The following is an 18219-nucleotide window of genomic DNA, read 5'->3' as shown; positions in this document are numbered from 1 at the left end:
AAAATGCAATCTGATCATGACACTTCTCTGTTTAAAACCTTTATTAGTTTCCTACTACACTTAAGATAAAAAAACAAAAATCTTTAGTATACTTAGAAAGCTATGTATGACCTGGCCCACACTGATCTCAATTCTCACTTCATGCTGCCTCTACTCCCATTCCTATCTCTAACCTACATACATGCCAGGCCAAATAGAGTTCTATGACACAAACTCTTATAGGTACTCTCTACTTCTATTCAGTGTCACCCTTATTAAACTACATGGTCTTCAAGGACAGACAGTGTATTTTTCAAGTTTCCAGGTGGATCTCCAACATCTAATACATACTTGAGTGGATAAGTATATGAGGCAGAGTGGGAAAAGTAGTAGAGAGAAAAAACAAAAAAAAGAAAAAGAAAAAAATTCATTAGGCAAGCATGTCTAGCCATTCAAATGTGTTCTAGAAAAGAAAAAATTCCTTGAGAATAGTCCCATAGTTCCCAGAGAAGTGTTTCAGCTCTTGGAATTATCTACATGGACAAAAAAAAAAAATAAAAACTTTCGATTAAAAATTATATTACTGGACTAGGGTTGAAGCTCAGTTGGTAGAGCCTTGAATGTGTGAGGCACTGGGTTTGATCTTCAGCACCACATAAAAACAAATAAATAAAATAAAAGTATTGTGTCTGTCTACAACTAAAAAAATATTTTTAAGGCCGGGCCCAGTGGTACATGCCTATAATCCTAGCAGCTCGGGAGGCTGAGGCAGGAGGATTGCGAGTTCAAAGCCAGCCTTAGCAACAGCAAGGCACTAAGCAACACAGTGAGACTCTGTCTCTAAATAAAATACAAAAATAGGGCTGGGGATGTGGTTACAGTGGTTACAGTGGTCAATCTCTAGTACCATTATATTACTATACTATAGTTACATAATATGTCATATTGTAGGTTAAATAATATTACCAATTATTTAACTGGGAAAGGAGATCCTTTTTTTGGAAAGAGTATAATTAAAAGCACAATACCAGCTAGGCACAGTAGAACACACTTGTAATCCCAGCAACTTGAGAGGTTGAGGCAGGAAAATCACAGTTTGAGGTCACCCTCAGCAACTGAGGGAGGTCCTAAACAACTTAGCAAGATACTCCATCTCAAAATTAAAAAAAAATTTTAAAGGGCAGGGGATGTAGCACAGTGGTAAAGCAGACCTAGTTTCAATCCCCTCTACCAAAACAAAACAAAACATCACAGTACAAGGGAAAAACTAAAGTCAAATATAGGTAAGCCATGGAAAAAATAATTATATCATTATAAGGAAAACCATCCCCTGATATTTACTTAATATCAAGACGGTAGGTTAAAAGTATAACTAATACTTCTTTATTAAGGAAGACTTTGATACAAAGAATTAAGAATATTTTCAGGAAAATAAGCTAGAAGTTGTCCCCAATTTATTGTGACCTCTTTACTAAAACACTTCTAGGAAAGGAATTAGGACCATAATCTCACCACTTTGTAATAACAGATACTATCAAAGGCCTGTTCAACACCATGTATAAGCTACAAAATTACATGGAATATCACTTCATTCTTTTCAATTCATGAGGAAGGTATAATTCACAACTTTAAGGACAATGAAACTGAAAATAAAATTAAGTAAAACACCTATAGTAACATGGGTAGAAAGTAATATAACTGTAATTGAAACTCAAACATATCTGTTTTATATTTTCTAAAAAACCATCTTAGAGTTTCATTATAATTAAAATATATGTTAATGTAATTTCTGAAATATAGTATTTCTTTTAGATATTTATTCTCTTCATTTTTAATGAAATTTATTTATTTATTTACAAAGGAAATAAGCATTCAAAGAAAGTGACAATTACACAGTAAAGTATAAGATAGAAAATTAAAATTTCATACCAAAGCCAAGGAGTAAACCATTTATTATCTTCTCAGGCATTTTCTTATATATACATAGACATATTATTTGCCATTAATGAAATTATAGAATAAATAATTATAAATTATCTTTTTAACCTAATAAGACATGTTTATATCTCAGCTTTTTCTAAAAGCTGCACAAAATTCCATTGTATGGATATGACATAACTGATCAACATTCAAATTACATTTTACTTGGTTAGTATTATTTGGTGGTTCAGCAATTTGATCCTTTGTGGAATTGCATTGGGGAAACTGGCTTTCAGTGAATTGATACAAGAAGTATGTTGGATGTAGGAGCCATTTACCAAAGTATAGCACATATATTTCTCAAAGAATGCTACATCTAACTTTTCAAGTAGTATTCACAGCAAGTTCTCTAAGCTATGTTCTCACAGAGATAGCTGCCGATAAGCATATCTAAAATTTAACATTCTAACCAAGCTCCTTTACATCTTTGTATTAGCTTTCTTATTAGTCACATGGTGGCCACAAAATTTGCTGTACCAATCAAATGGATTGATGTGAAGATCAAATATATTTAGAAAAATTAAAAGTCAAGTGTTATATAAAATGTGTGGCTAGTTTAAATGGTTTCCTTAACAACTAAAAAGGTTAATTAAAAATATGATGTTTAAAAATGTTTAATGGGGGCTGGGGATGTGGCTCAAGCGGTAGCGCGCTCGCCTGGCATGCGTACGGCCCGGGTTCGATCCTCAGCACCACATACAAAGATGTTGTGTCTGCCAATAACTAAAAAATAAATAAATAATAAATTTAAAAAAAAAATGTTTAATGTTTATTTCAATCATCCTTAATGTGCAAAGGTTTTTTAGGAAAACCATACAGTTTGTTTAAAGATTTATATTGTAATATCCTATTAATCACATTTTTGTTTCAATCATCCTTAATGAGTAAAACATTTCAGATATACTATATACAATATGATGGAGTTTTTTATCTTTTTATATTTTTATCTATAGATGGAACAATATCTTTATTTTATTTATTTTTATGTGAAGCTGAGAACGAACCCAGTGCCTCACACATGCTAGGCAAACACTCTACCACTGAGCCACAATCCCAGCCCCTATATTATGATGTTTTAACCTATTTTTTTCATGAGGGGAAATATGCTCTTTATAAAAGATTCAAATGGTACAGAAAAGTACAGTCATGCATCACTTAATAATGGGGATAAGTTGTAAGAAATGCACGATAAGTCATTTCATCAGAGTGCAGGCCTCTAAGTATGCTCCTGTGAACCAAGATGGTATAGCCTACTATGCACCTAGGCTATATGGTATTGTCTATTGCCTCTATGTTTTAAACCTATACAGAAGGTTACTTTACTAAACACTTTAGGGAACTATAACAAGATGGTAAGTATCTGTATATGTAAGCATAGAGTAATACAGTAAAAATACAGTACAAAGAATTAAAATAAAATAGTATATATGTATAGGGGGCTTACCATGAATGAACCTTGCAGGACTGGAAGTTATTCTCAGTGTCACTGACTGGGGAGTAAATATGAAGGTCTAGAACATTACTGTATACTACCATAGACTTCACTTAAGTTACACTAAATTTATTTTTAAGTGTTTTTTTCTTCTTTCAGTAATAAATTAACCTTAGCTTACTTTAACTATTTCACTTTACAAACTTTTTTAATTTCTTGACTCTTTTGATGACACTTAGCTTAAAACACAAACACAGCTGTACAAAAATAACTTTTATATATATTCTAATTCTATAAGACTTTCTATTTTTTTCTCTTTTTAAAAATACTTTTTAAACTTTTTTGTTAAAAATCTAAGGAGAAGGGCTGGGGATGTGGCTCAAGCAGTAGCGCGCTCGCCTGGCATGCGTGCGGCCCCGGTTCGATCCTCAGCACCACATACCAACAAAGATGTTGTGTCCGCCGAGAACTAAAAAATAATAAATATTAAAAAATTCTCTCTCTCTCTCTCCTCTCTCACTCTCTCTTAAAAAAAAAAAAAAATCTAAGGAGAAAACATTCAGATTAGCCTAGGCACATCTTGTCGCATAGGAATGTCCTCAGGAACAACAACATGCATGGAGTTTTCACCCTCCATGATACCCTCCATGATAATAATGCCTTCTTCTGGAATACCTCCTGAAGATCTTCTTGAGGAGGCTTCACACTTTTCAGATAGGTATCTATGGTGATTTCCTTGGTTTGCTTTTTTAATCACAGATTTACTTAGAAGCAGATAATGTACCATTAACTGAAATGTTGTTATGCACTGCTGACTGTACTGAAGTAAATGTTCCTCTTCCAGAAATCATTATTGTTTCTTATGCACCCTCTAGGTATTTTCTATTTAAACATACACAAAACTCATATACTTCGTTTTTTAAATATAGCTGGGCATGGTAACACACAACTGTGATCCCAGCAACTCAGAAATAAGGAGGATCACAAGTTTGAGGCCAGCCTCAGCAACGTGGGCCTCAAATAACTTAGCAAAACCCTGTCTCAAAATAAAAAGGGCTAGGGATGTAGCTCAGTGGTAAACTGCCCTGGGTTCAATTCCTCCATACCAAAAAAGAAAAGAAAAACAAAAATAAAAAACAAAAGATACAATATACATTGACATTTGCTTTAAAAAAAAACACATAATAGACATCTTTCCATATCAGAACATAAAGATATCAGTATGGTATTTTAGAAAGGAAATTCTTTTTTTTTGGCGGTGGGGGGGACTGGGGATTGAACACAGGGGCCCTTGACCACTGAGCCACATCCTCAGCCCTCTTTTGTATTTTATTTAGAGACAGGGTCTCAATGAATTGCTAGTGCCTCATTTTTTTTTGAGGCTAGCTATGAACTTGCGATCCTCCTATCTTAGCCTCCTAAGCCGCTGGGATTACAGACATGTGCCAAAACACCCACCTAGTAAGGAAATTCTATAGAAATCTATAAACATACCTGTTTTGGATGCACCACCTACAGAACTCATTCTTCACTCCATCGGAAATGTTGACCTTGACTGTCAATATCTTCAAATTCTCTCCACGATTAATTGCCAAAATCTGAGCACAAATGTATATGGTAAAAATTGATAATCCACAAAATATAAATGATAAATTTAATCAGTCGAAATTCATGACTAATTGAAACCAATTAGGCAGTTATTTAGCCAAGAGCTATTATCAATTATTTATTTTTAAATTTACCAAGAATGTATTCAAATAATAACTTGCTTATACTTTTGAGGGTTTTTGGTTTTTATTTTTTAATTGATTTTTTAAAAAATAAATGACAGTGGAATGCATTACAATTCTTATTACACATATACAGCACTATTTTTCATTTCTGGTTGTATATAAAGCATGTTCACACCAATTCTGTCTTCATACATGTACTTTGGATAATGATGTCCACCACATTCTACCATCCTTGCTAACACCCTGCCCCCTACTTTCCCCTCCCACCTCTCTGCTCCATCTAGAGTTTGTCTATTCCTCCCATGATCCCCCTCCCTACCCCACTATGCATCAGCCTCCTTATATCAGAGAAAACATTTGGCATTTGGTTTTTGGGGATTGGCTAACTTCACTTAGCATTATCTTCTTCAACTCCATCCATTTACCTGCAAATGCCATTATTTTATTCTCTTTTATTGCTGAGTAATATTCCATTGTATATATATGACACTTTTTTTATCCATTCATCTACTGAAAGGCATCTAGGTTGGTTCCACAGTTTAGCTATTGTGAATTGTGCTGCTATAAACATTGATGTGGCTGTGTCCCTGTAGTATGCTGTTTTTAAGTCCTTTGAGTATAGATTGAGGAGAGGGATAGCTGGGCCAAATAGTGTTCCATTCCCAGTTTTCCAAGGAATCTCCATACTGCTTTCCATATTGGCTGCCCCAATTTACAGTCCCAGCAGCAGTGTGTGAGTGTACCTCTTTCCCCACATCCTCGCCAACACTTATTGCTGTTTGTCTTCATTTAGCTGCCATTTTGACTGGAGTGAGATGATATCTTAGAGTAGTTTTGATTTGCATTTATCTAATTCCTAGAGATGATGAACATTTTTTCATATATTTGTTGATTGACTGTACATCCTCTTCTGTGACATATCTGTTCAGGTCCTTGGCCCACTTATTGATTGGGTTGTTTTTTTGGCGCTTAGCTTTTTGAGTTCTTTATATACCCTAGAGATTAGTGCTCTATCTGGTGTGTGAGGGGTAAAAATTTGCTTGAGATGCTTATACCTTTCCCAAGCAACTTATTTCCCTTATCAAGTAAACTATAACACACTCTTTGAAAGAAAATATAGTACATTGTATTTTGGTACAATGCAATCTCCTTTTCAGATCCTACTGAAATTTTCTGACCATCTGGAATTGATATATTTTTTATAACTGTGAAAGATAACTTGTGCTAAGATAAATACAAAATGCATAATCCTAAGAGGAATCGTTAATAGTTACTAATTACTATCATTTACTAGCACTAATTGTAAGGCCCGTCTAAGTACTCTGAATACATCATCTTAAGTATTCCTTAAGTCATCAATGATGTATTATCTTCAATTGATAATCATTTTTCTGAGAATAACTTTCCCAAATCACAAAGCTAACAAATAGCAAAGTAGAAATTTAAATTCATACCCTGTTCTTAATATTATGTTGAAAGAGCTACCTTTAAAAACACTCCTTAGAAAAGTGCAAACAAAAGCTAAAATAAGCAGAAGAAAGGAAATAAGAGAGTAGAAATTAAGAATTAAAAAAAAAGACAGAAAATTCAACAAAACCAAAAGATGGGTCTTTCAAAATATCAACAAATTTTTGTTTTGAAATTTTATTTTAGTTGTAAATGGACACAATGACTTTATTTATTTTTTTATGTGGTGCTGAGGATGGAACCCAGTGCCTCATACATGCTAGGTGGAGCTCTCTACCTCTGAGCCACAACTCCAGCCCAATATCATCAAAACTGACAGATCTTTTGCTAACCAAAAGAAAAGAATGAACACTCAAATTACCCAAAGCAAAAGAGAGGCCATTACTATGGATCATAGAAGTAAAATATCCTAACAAAATATTATGAACAACTATATGCCAAATTAGATAACTTAGATAAAATGAAAAAAAAGTCCTAAAAAGACCCAAATTACCAAAAGCAAATCAAAAGAAAGAGAAAATGTGAATAGATGTAAAAGTAAAAATATTGAATTGGTAATTCTAAAATTTTCCATAATGAAATGTCCAGGCTTAGGTGGCTCCACCATAGAACTCTGCCATTTTAAGAAGAAATAATACCAATTCTTCATGAAATTTTCCAAATATATAAGAGAAGAAAAAACTTCCCAGTTCTCTTCAAGGCCTGTATTATACTGATACAAAACCAAGCAAGACATCACAAGAAAATTACAGACCAATATCTCTTATGAATATAGATGTAAAAATCCTCAGCAAAATAACAGCAATCCAAATCCAGAAATATATAAACAGATTACACACCAAGACAGAGTATAATTAATTCCAGGAATGTCCAGTGGTTTATCGTCTGGAAATCAATTAATATAATACATTATATCAATTCAATAAAAAATAAAAAATCATCTGGTCATCTCAATAGATTCAAAAACATTTGACAAAATCTAGCAGTTCTTCATTTAAAAACACTAAAAAAACTAGTAACAGAAGGAAAGTTCTTTAATGTAAGAAATAATAGAATGAAACTGAAAGTAAGTAGTGGGATAAAGCAGAATTATTGTAGATGTCAGCAATGAACAGGAAATAGGTAGTAAAAAAAAAAAAAAGGCAAAGGAAGTGGGATCAGTGAAAGCAACAGCAAAAAAAGAACAGAAATGGAAGATCCCAGGAGAGAATGTGAAGGCCAAGTGACAAATTCATATAATAAAAAAGACTTCACTAAGGACCAATGAAAAGTTGCAACCAGAGTAATTAATTTAGTAGACAGGCCTAACAGCTCCCTCCACAACACATGGAGAAATTATAAGGAATGCTGTTTCTTTACCACAGATTTCCATCATTTTCATAGGTTTCTGTATTCCAAGGTACTACATCTTCGGACATTTACATAGAGGCTGAAAAATAGGGTTCAGAGCTGGGGGCACAGGGCCTCAGCCCTGAAGGGTTTAGAAAGCTATCTTTGTGACATCATCCCTCTTGCATTCAAAATAATCTAAAAAGTTCTTAAAACATAGGACTGTTTTTCAAAACTGACATTCCCCAAAGGGTTTACTTTCTCAGGCCTGAGTTCTTTACATCTAGAAGATTGTGTCAATCACAAACTTAAATTTAGTTACAAACTAACCCAGAATGACACATGGATTAAACATACTATTTAAAATGTGTTTTAAATGCTGAGACCAACAAAATATTTTCAAGCAGATATTAGAAAAGATGGTTTCAGAAAAATAAAACTGCATGTTTTCCAAAGTTGTATTAAAATTTTAAAAAGCAAAGAAGGAACCAAAATTGACAACTTTAGAATATACATAGTGAAACTTTTCTTCACGGGCCATGTCACCTTGATTCTCCAATTAAGATCCAAAATATAATAAGTATACAAAAAATATCTTTGGGATAATTAAAGATTTTCATATCATGTTACAACAAGATCAAAATATTCTGTGTCTGTGCTATCATAAGTTTTTCGAAAAATTCTATTTTTAGTATGGAAATTAAATGTTGTATAAATGGTAAAGCATTCTACTACTTTCCATCATCCCCTTTTTACCACAGTAAAATGCAGACAGTAAGAGAAATAAATTTTTTAATTATTTATTGAAGACTTCAGATTTGTAGAAGAGTGACAGTCTCCTGATTCTAAATCTCCCCTCATCCTCCTAGAAGAACCACAAAATCAATAAAGAGAATTAATAAAGCAACAGAGGACATCTTCAGCTGAGATTTTTATCTAAGACAGATTTCTTCAAAACGATATTCAAGGAAAAGCAACAACAGTATAATGTATTCAAGAAACTTAAAAAAAAAGAAAGAAAAAAAGAAACTTAAGGAAAGAAAGTGCAAAAAAATGTTTAAATGTGCCAGAACTAAGAATACTGTACATATATACCCTTCTTGAACCATATACTAGGGTAGTGGTCAGCAAACTATGGTTCATGAGCCTGTTAAATATATAGAGTGGCATTGGTTTGGACAGAGCTTCTGCGCTAGGCCCAACAGTCCAAATCAAAATGGAGTCACTTATGCAAGTTCCAAGTCATCCAGCAAGTTTGTTTATAGGATCTTCCAAGAAATCAGGAGAGTGAGAAATACAGTAAGAGTCAATCCCCAACATGAGAGTTTTAGCCTGCATAATAGCTCCAACCTTTATAAAGAAAGTAACTTTGAAAAAAACCAATCTGCTTTTTTGTATTCTTTCTGCTTTCCCCAGACCAGATTTTTTTCTATAAAGCCAAACTCTTCTGCTCAGCTCATCAGAATAGTCATTGTATTTTATATGAAGCCTTGTTCCATTCTAGAATCCCAAATAAAACACAATTAAAATTTTGTTGTAATATTGTCTTCTGACAGGATTAAGCCTGACATCTATTTTTGTAAATAAAACTGCTAAAACACATTTATGATCACTCACTTACTATTTTCATACAACATGGTAGTTGTATATTTTCAAAAAAAATTATCTAACAAGCCTAAAATATTTACCCTCTGTACCTTTACAGGAATGGTCTACCAGTTTCATACTAGATTAGAGAATAAGCTTCATTCATCCAAATGACCAGGAAGCTGTGGCAACAGGACTAAGGACAGGTATTCTGAATAATTGTGGGGCTAAGATTAAAGCAAGAGTGGGATCATTTTTCATTAAGAGAGCACACACTACAATCCTAATAGACAAAGAAGACTTCAAGACAAAAAGCACTATCTGATGCCTATTTGGTAAAGATTTTCTCCCATTCTGTTGACTCTCTCTTCATGTTACTGAGTGTTTCCTTTGCTGAGAAGAGCCTTTTTAGTTTGAATCCATCCCATTTATTGACTTTGATATTATTTCTTGTGCTTTAGGAGTCCATTAAGGAAGTCAGATCCCCAAGCCTACCTGATGAAGATTTGGGTCTCCTTTTTCTTCTGTTAGGTGCAGGGTCTCTGGTCTAATCCCTAGGTTCTTAATCCACAATGAGTTGAGTTTTGTGCATGGTGAAAGATAGGGGTTTAATTTCATTTTGCTGCATATGAATTTCCAGTTTCCCCAACACCAATTATGGAAGAGGCTATCTTTTCTCCAATGTATGGTTTGGTGTGTGTGTGTGTGGGGGGGGGGGGGGGGGTTTGGTGCCTTTGTCTAATATGAGATAACTGTATTTATGTGGGTCTGTCTCTGTGTCTTCTATTCTGTACCATTGGTCTACATGTCTGTTTTTTTTGCCAATACCGTGCCAATTTTATTACTATAGTTCTGTAGAACATGTTAAAGTCTGGTATTGTGGTGCCTCCTGCTTCATTCTTCCTGCTAAGGATTGCTTTGGCTATTGTGGGTCTCTTATTTTTCCAAATGAATTTCATGATTGCTTTTTCTATTTCTATGAGGAATGTTGTTGGGATTTTAATTGGAATTGCATTAAATCTGTATAACACTTTTGGTAATATGACATCTTGACAATATTTATTTTTAATATTTTATTTTTTAGTTATCAGCGGACACAACATCTTTGTTTGTATGTGGTGCTGAGGATCGAACCCGGGCCGCACGCATGCCAGGCGAGCATGCTACCGCTTGAGCCACATCCCCAGCCCACATTTTGACAATATTAATTCTGCCTATCTAAGAACAAGTGAGATGCTTCCATCTTCTAAGGTGATCTTTAATTTCTTTCTTTGGTGTTCTGTGTTTCATTGAAGAGGTCTTTCACCTCTTTTGTTAGGTTGATTCCCAAGTTTTTTGTTTGTTTTTTGTGGCTATTGTGAAAGGGGTAGTTTTCCTAATTTCTCTCCCAGAGGATTCATCACTGATGTATAGAAATGCATTTCATTTATGAGTGTTGATTTTATATCCTACTACTTTACTGAATTCATTTATTAGTTCCAGAAGTTTTCTGGTGAAATTTTTTGGATTCCCTAAATATAGAATCCTATAGTTGGCAAAGAGTGATAGTTTAAATTCTTCTTTTCCTATTGGTATCCCTTTAATTTCTTTCTTCTAATTGCTCTGACTAGAGTTTCAAGGACTATGTTGAATAGAAGTGGTGAAAGAGTGCAACCCTGTCTTGTTTCAGTTTTTAAAGGAAAAGCTTTCAATTTTTCTCCATTTACAGTGATGTTGGCCTTGGACATAATAGCATAGATAGCTTTTAAAATGTTCAGGTATGTTACTACTATTCCTAGTTTTTCTAGTGCTTTCAACATGTAGGGGTGCTATATTTTGTCAAATGCTTTTTCTGCAGCTATTGAGATGATCATATGATTCTGACCTTTAAGTCTATCAATGTGATGAATTACATTTATTGATTTCCATATATCGAACCAATCTTGCATTCTTGGAATGAACCGCATTTGATCATTGTGCATTCTTTTTAATATGTTTTTGTATGCAATTTGCCATAATTTTATTGAAGAATTTGGCATCTATGTTCATCAGGGATATTGGTCTGAATTTTTCCTTCTTTGATGGGTCTGCTTTTGGTATAAGGTTGATACTAGCCTCATAGAAAGAATTGGGAAGAATTCCTTCCTTTTATATTTCATGGAATAATTTGAGGAGTATTGGTATTAATTCTTCTTTGAAAGTCTTATAGAACTCACGTGAGAATCCCTCTTGTCTTGGGCTTCTCTTTGTTGGCAGGGTTTTGATGACATCTTCTATTTCATTACTTGAAATTGACCTATTTAAACTGTGCATATCCTCCTGATTCAGTTTGGGCAGATCGTGTCTCTAGAAATTTGTTGATGTCTTCAAGATTTTCTATTTTACTGGAGTACAATTTTTCATAAAAGTTTGTAATTATCTTCTTATTTCAATAGTATCTGTTGTGATATTTCCTTTTTCATCATGAATTTTAGTAATTTGAGTTTTCTCTCTCCTTTTCTTTAGGGTGGTTAAGTGTTTGTCAATTTTATTTATTTTTTCAAAGAATCAGCTTCTCGTTTTATCTATTTTTTCAGTTGTTTCTTTTGTTTCAATTTCATTTGATGTTAGTCCTGATTCTAATTACTTTCTGTCTTCTACTTTTGGTGTTGGTTTATTCTTCTTTTTCTAGGGCTTTGAGATGTAATGTTAGGTCATTTATTTTCTTTTTAAGATTTTTTAAATATGTACACAATATCTTTATATTTATTTTTAGGTGATGATGAGGATCGAACCCAGTGCCTCACATGTGTGAGGCAAGCTCTCTGCTGCTGAGCTATGAGCCCAGCCCCAGGTCATTTATTTTCAACAGCAAATTTGAGCAAGCAGAAAACAAGTCATCAAAGTTGAAGACAGGACAATTGAAATTACACAATTTGAGATGAGAACAAAAAAGGAATAAAAAAAACTAATAGAGTCCCTGTGGGATACTACCAAGCACTACATATAATGGGAGTTCCACAAGAGGGGAGAAAGAGGCCAAAAGATTATTTGAAGAAATAATGACCAGGAGTTTATCAATTTTGACTTTTTTTAAAAAAAAATTACTCTATGCATCTAAGAATCACAATGAACTACAAATAGAATAAACTCAGAGACTCCCAAGGCACGTTATCATCAAAATTTCAAAGACAAAGGCAAAGAATCTTGAAAGAAGAGTGAGAAAGAAATAACTTGGCACACTAAGATTAGCAGCTGACTGCTCATCAAAATTTATGAAGTGTCCAGGCATGGTGGCACATGCCTATAACCCCAATGGTTTGGGAGGCTGAGGCAGAAGGATTTAAGTTCAAAGCCAGCCTCAGCAACTTAGGGAGTCCCTAAGCAATTTAGCAAGACCCTGTCTCAAAATAAAAAATTAAAAGGGGAGTAGGGCTAGGGAATGTGGCTCGGTGGCCACTGAGCACCTGTGGGTTCAATGCCTGCTATAATAAAAAGAAAAATCATGGAAGGCATACCACAAGATGGTGAATGAAATATCCAAAGTTACAAAGGACTGCCAATTAGGAATTCTATACTCAGAAAAATCATTCTTCAGAAATAATGAAAAAGTTTAATGGGTAGAGTATCAGTTTTGCAAGATGAAAAGGTTCTGAGACAGGTTGTAGAAACATTACTCATTCTTAAAATGATGAAGATCATACATTTTATGTTATGTGTATTTTACTGCAGTTATGTAAAAGTTAATTAAAAGGAGAACTTATGACTTCCCAGATAAACAAAAACTACGAAAGTCTGTCATTAGTAGATCTGCCCTACATAAAATATAGTGGGGGGACAGTGTTTGCAGTTTAGGATTGGAATGAAAACACAGTAGACAGTAACTCAAAGCCAAATGAAGAAATAAAGAACATGGTTAAGGTAACTATACAGGTAAATATAAAAGCCAGTACTACTGTATTTTTTATTTATAACTTCTCTTGTTTCTCCTATATTATTTAAAAACCAATGTTTTTTAAATTCTACAATGTACACATGCATTCCCTAAATGACTGTATTTAAAAAAAAAATTAGTAAACTGGAAAATGAAATCAGAAGACTGAGTAACAATGACTATGGTTCATGCAACCAAATGAGATCTATCACACTTTATTCTAAACCAGACATCTCTGATTTGTATTTCATGTGGAAAAGAAACCCAAGCAAACGGGGAATCAGAGTCTAACATGAAAGATCACCAGGCAGAAAGAAAGAGACCTAAGTTGTTATACTGTTGGCTCTGCTAAAAATTCCCAGTGTCACTAACTTCTCTAGGTCTTTAGTTTCCCATTTGTGAAATTAGGAAAATATAATATTTTATAAGAAATGTGTATGAAGAAAAAAGACACCAGATGACATAAAATTCTTTAAATTCTTAGGTAAGTAAAGCAGCAGGCAAGTATAGAGCACTATCGTTACTACTGGCATCAGAACATACAAGTAGTTCCTTACTCACCTGATGATGCTGGATGTTTCTTATGTTACATGAAAAGTTCTGGTAGAGCTGAAACTTATCAACGTCTTTCTCATTTACCTTTTTTGAGGACACTTTTGCCAGAGATGACTGGATACAAATGTATCTATTTTGGCACCTGATCAGATACACAAATGTTCAAAAAAATTAATATTTTATTTACTTATTTAAGTACTGGGATTGAACCCAGGGTGCTATACCACTAAATTACATTGCTGGCCATTTTTATTATTTATTTTGAGACAGTCTTGCTAAGTTGCTGGGGCTGGCCTCAAACTTGTGATCCTCCTGCCTCAGCCTCCCAAGTTGCCAGAATTATAAGCAGGTATCCAACTAATAAGTACCTCAGTAGAACAAAAATAAGTTATATGGAAATAAGGATAGCAAAAAAATTAAGCCATTACCAAGTGCAATGTGTTTAATGATGCCCAATTATGAAAACAATAGTATTATTAACCCATCATAAGGACATTTTGCCTACCATGCTAATATATATCCTACAGAACTATTTATGTGTCAACCCAATATGCCTAAATGAGTTCAAATACCATTTATAGTTACGCAAGGGACCAAATCTATCATAGGAATCAGACTAATAACTGTAGTCTAAATATCATCCTTCTCTAACCACTGAATTAGGCAGTTACAGTCAATTAAAAGCTAAAAAAAAGAAAGAAACAAACAAACAAAAGGATGTACCAGTATAGCTTCCTATAATAATTTATAAAACTGAGACAAATTTCAGTTGCATAATTACTCACACACACACCAAAATAATTAATCTAATCACTTTTCCTACTTCAACCCATTCCTGCTAGGACCACTGAGAATACAGAAAAGTTCTCTTCCTTGAATTAACAAAACCCCTGATGCAACAGCAATCAACTGGTTCATCCCCTTTCCTCTTTCCGCAAAGTCATATAGCTGGAGGTATGGAAGGACACACAGCAAAAGCAAATCTCTGGCAGAAACCTACCATTTCTTTTGATAGATAGCAGAAAAAGAACAACAGGGTACATAAAAATAAGGTTTTATGGGCTGGGTTTGTAGCTCAGTGGTGGAGCACTTGCCTAGCACATGTGAGACACTGGGTTCAATACTCAGCACCACATTAAAAAAATAAATAAATAAAATAAAGATGCATCGGGCTGGGGTTGTGGCTGAATGGTAGAGCACTTCCTAGCATATGTGAGGCACTGGGTTCAATACTCAGCACCACATATAAATAAATAAGATAACTATACAAAATTACATATAAGAGGTTGTGAGGGGAATGGGAAAATTAACAAGGAGAGAAATGAATTACAGTAGATGGGGTAGAGAGAGAAGATGTGAGGGAAGGGGAGGGGGGATAGTAGGGGATAGGAAAGGTAGCAGAATACAACAATTACTAATAGGGCATTATGTAAAATTGTGGATGTGTAACCGACATGATTCTGCAATCTGCATTTGGGGTAAAATTGGGAGTTCATAACCCACTTCAATCTAATGTATGAAATATGATATGTTAAGAGCTTTGTAATGTTGTGAACAACCAATAAAAAATAAGTAAATAAATAAATAAATAAAATTTTAAAAAGATAACTTTGACAACTAAAAAACATTATGTAAAAAAATGTTTAAATAAACAAATACAGATGCATCAACAACTAAACAAAAAAAAATAACTACAGTTTTAAAGTAATGCCTTTTTAAGGCATACTCATACATTGCTGGTGGGACTGCAAATTGGGACAGCCAATATGGAAAGCAGTATGGAGATTCCTTGGAAAACTAGAAATGAAACCACCATTTGACCCAGCTATTCCTCTCCTTGGTCTATATCCAAATGACTTAAAAACAGCATACTACAGGGACACGACCACATAGCAGCACAATTCACAATAGCTAAACTATGGAACCAACCTACATGCCCTTCAGTAGATGAATGAATAAAAAAAAATGTAGTATAAACACACGATAGAATATTACTCAGTAATAAAAGAGAATAAAATCATGGCATTTGCAGGTAAATGGATGGAGTTGGAGAAGATAATGCTAAGTGAAATTAGCCAATCCCAAGAAACCAAATGCCAAATGTTTTCTCTGATATAAGTAGGCTGATGCATACTGGGATAGGGAGGGGGAACATGGGAGGAATAGACGAACTCTAAATAGGGCAAGGGAGTAGGAGGGAAAGGGAGGGGGCATGGAGTTAGAAATTGATGGAGGGATGAGATGGACATCATTATCCAAAATACATGAATGAAGACACGAATGGTGTGAATATACTTTGTATACAACCAGAGATATGAAAAATTGTGCTCTATATGTGTAATATGAACTGCAATGCATTCTGCTGACATACATAACAAATTAGAATAAAAAAATTTTAAAAAAATCGGAGTTGCCAGATATGTCTTCTTTTCATACAACTATTGATATATTTTTAATCAATACAAGTATTGACATATTTTTAAATGAAATAAATTAGCAGCTTACATCTAAAAAATTTCCATGAAGCAAAGACTTGAGAACAATTATCTAGCCAATTCAGTTAGGAGAAATACATATATTTTCCCTTGATGTCTAAAGTCAGAGTTGTTTGGATTAAATCTAAACTGTTTAGGGTTGCATTATCTACCCATTATTCTATTTTTGTGTTATAATCCAAACACATTTAAGCTGATGCATTAAAGGTACAGAAAGATTTTCATAAACATAAAAAGATGTTCATACAATCCTGTTAATTTTTTAAAGGTTTAATTTTCATGCAATACAATCTATCCTAGTATATTAGTGAATATGCATAGAAAAGTATATTGTGAGTAAGCACTCTTAGAAATCTGCAACTGTAGTAAGAATGGTAACTGAGTGTGTGGCTAAAAATTATTTTTGCTTATCTGTACTGTTGACTTTTTAAATTGTTAAAATTAGAAAAGCAAAAGTGGTCATTTATAAAATCTAAAAGTATCATAGAACTATTAAAAAAAAAGTATATGTTCCTTTTTACTGACAGCTACCCCACATGATATCCTACCTCTTGGAAACCTCTCTCTTCTCAGGAGTGAACATTTTTATGTTTATAAATATTTTCTATGTCTCTTGTATAAAAATATAGGAATTTGTTTATATTATAGGATTATGCTTGAATTTCTATTTTAATTTATCATATACATTATTCCATATTTGTAAAATTCTATTTACTAGGTAAACTTTTATACTTTATGCAATTGGTATGTATTACTATTGTAGGAAGAAAATAAACTTTATTTAAAAAAATTTAAAAAGTAATGCCTTTTTTAAAATGAGGCATAAAATCCATGAGCCCAAATAGGTCTAGCAAAGAGTTTTAATCTCATAAATGCAGATTCTGATGCAATGGATGGATAAGCTGCTCCCCCCAGAAGCCAAAATTCATTTTAAGGTCAGTGCTCTTATCCATATCTCATATCACACATTCTGAAGATAACGCAATTGCCAATAAACTCCATAAATTAACTATTATAAAATTAAACATGTACATCACAATTAACATGTTTAAGAAAGCAATGCTACCGACTCTAAATAAGCATAAATCTCTAGTAGATGTTATGTAAATGCAGTGGTTTCTAAACTGTGTTCATCAGAGCCCTCCATTGAGGTGCCAGGGTTTAATAAGATGAGTAGATAGAGTTCCAGGCTCCCTGACCATAATTCAATTAAAACATCTTTTCTTTTATCTGTTCTATATATTAAGGTTCTGTTGTTTGAAAAAAGTGATCTGATACTAGGGGAAAAAAAAAGTCTGAAGACCGTTTTTAATGAACACTGGTGTTAGCAATAACCATGTGACCCTTAACAACAAAAGCCCACAAAGCAGAAAACTCTGTGAAAGAGTTACTCACAATTTCCGAATGAAATCAAGCGTGTCTTTGTCTTTAGCAATCATGTCTGCCAAAATATGCTGCACTCCTGTTTCAATATCCTGGAGTGCTGACAGCCCTTTAGGTGAAGGGTAAGAGGGAGAACAAAAACACAAAGTATAAAGATTGCTTTTAATGCCTGTAATTACCACATTATTTTAAATCCTAGTCGAAATAAAATTTTAACTTAACAAACTTAAGACAGAAAGATACCATAACAATGACTAGCTTCCATATGCAACAAAAGAGAGCCTCCAGAAGCAATACTGTAGAGCCTTCCCATAATATATTGCCTACTAGTAAAAAGGCAGGTTTGGAGACAGCTGCCTGATCTGCTCCTGGTTCTAATACTAATTG

The 18219-nt window shown here is 33.7% G+C and overlaps 1 protein-coding gene across 2 annotated transcripts in view; it reads right to left on the bottom strand.

Moving 5' to 3' along the window:
- SRBD1 (S1 RNA binding domain 1) overlaps positions 1–18219 on the bottom strand; it is a 227205-nt gene that overhangs the window by 161592 nt on the left and 47394 nt on the right. For both annotated transcript variants that reach the window (XM_081265361.1, XM_081265362.1), the window contains exons 8-10: positions 17845–17941; positions 13961–14096; positions 4886–4989 (exon numbers count right to left, since the gene is read on the bottom strand). In XM_081265361.1, coding sequence (XP_081121487.1) covers positions 4886–4989; positions 13961–14096; positions 17845–17941 — 337 coding nt within the window. The remainder of the gene's footprint in view (positions 1–4885; positions 4990–13960; positions 14097–17844; positions 17942–18219) is intronic.

The sequence above is a fragment of the Spermophilus citellus genome (genome assembly GCF_964194105.1).
Source record: "Spermophilus citellus genome assembly, chromosome: 13".
Lineage (NCBI taxonomy): Eukaryota > Metazoa > Chordata > Mammalia > Rodentia > Sciuridae > Spermophilus > Spermophilus citellus.
Note: the sequence above shows the minus strand (reverse complement) of the source record. Positions and strands in the feature narration are given on the sequence as shown.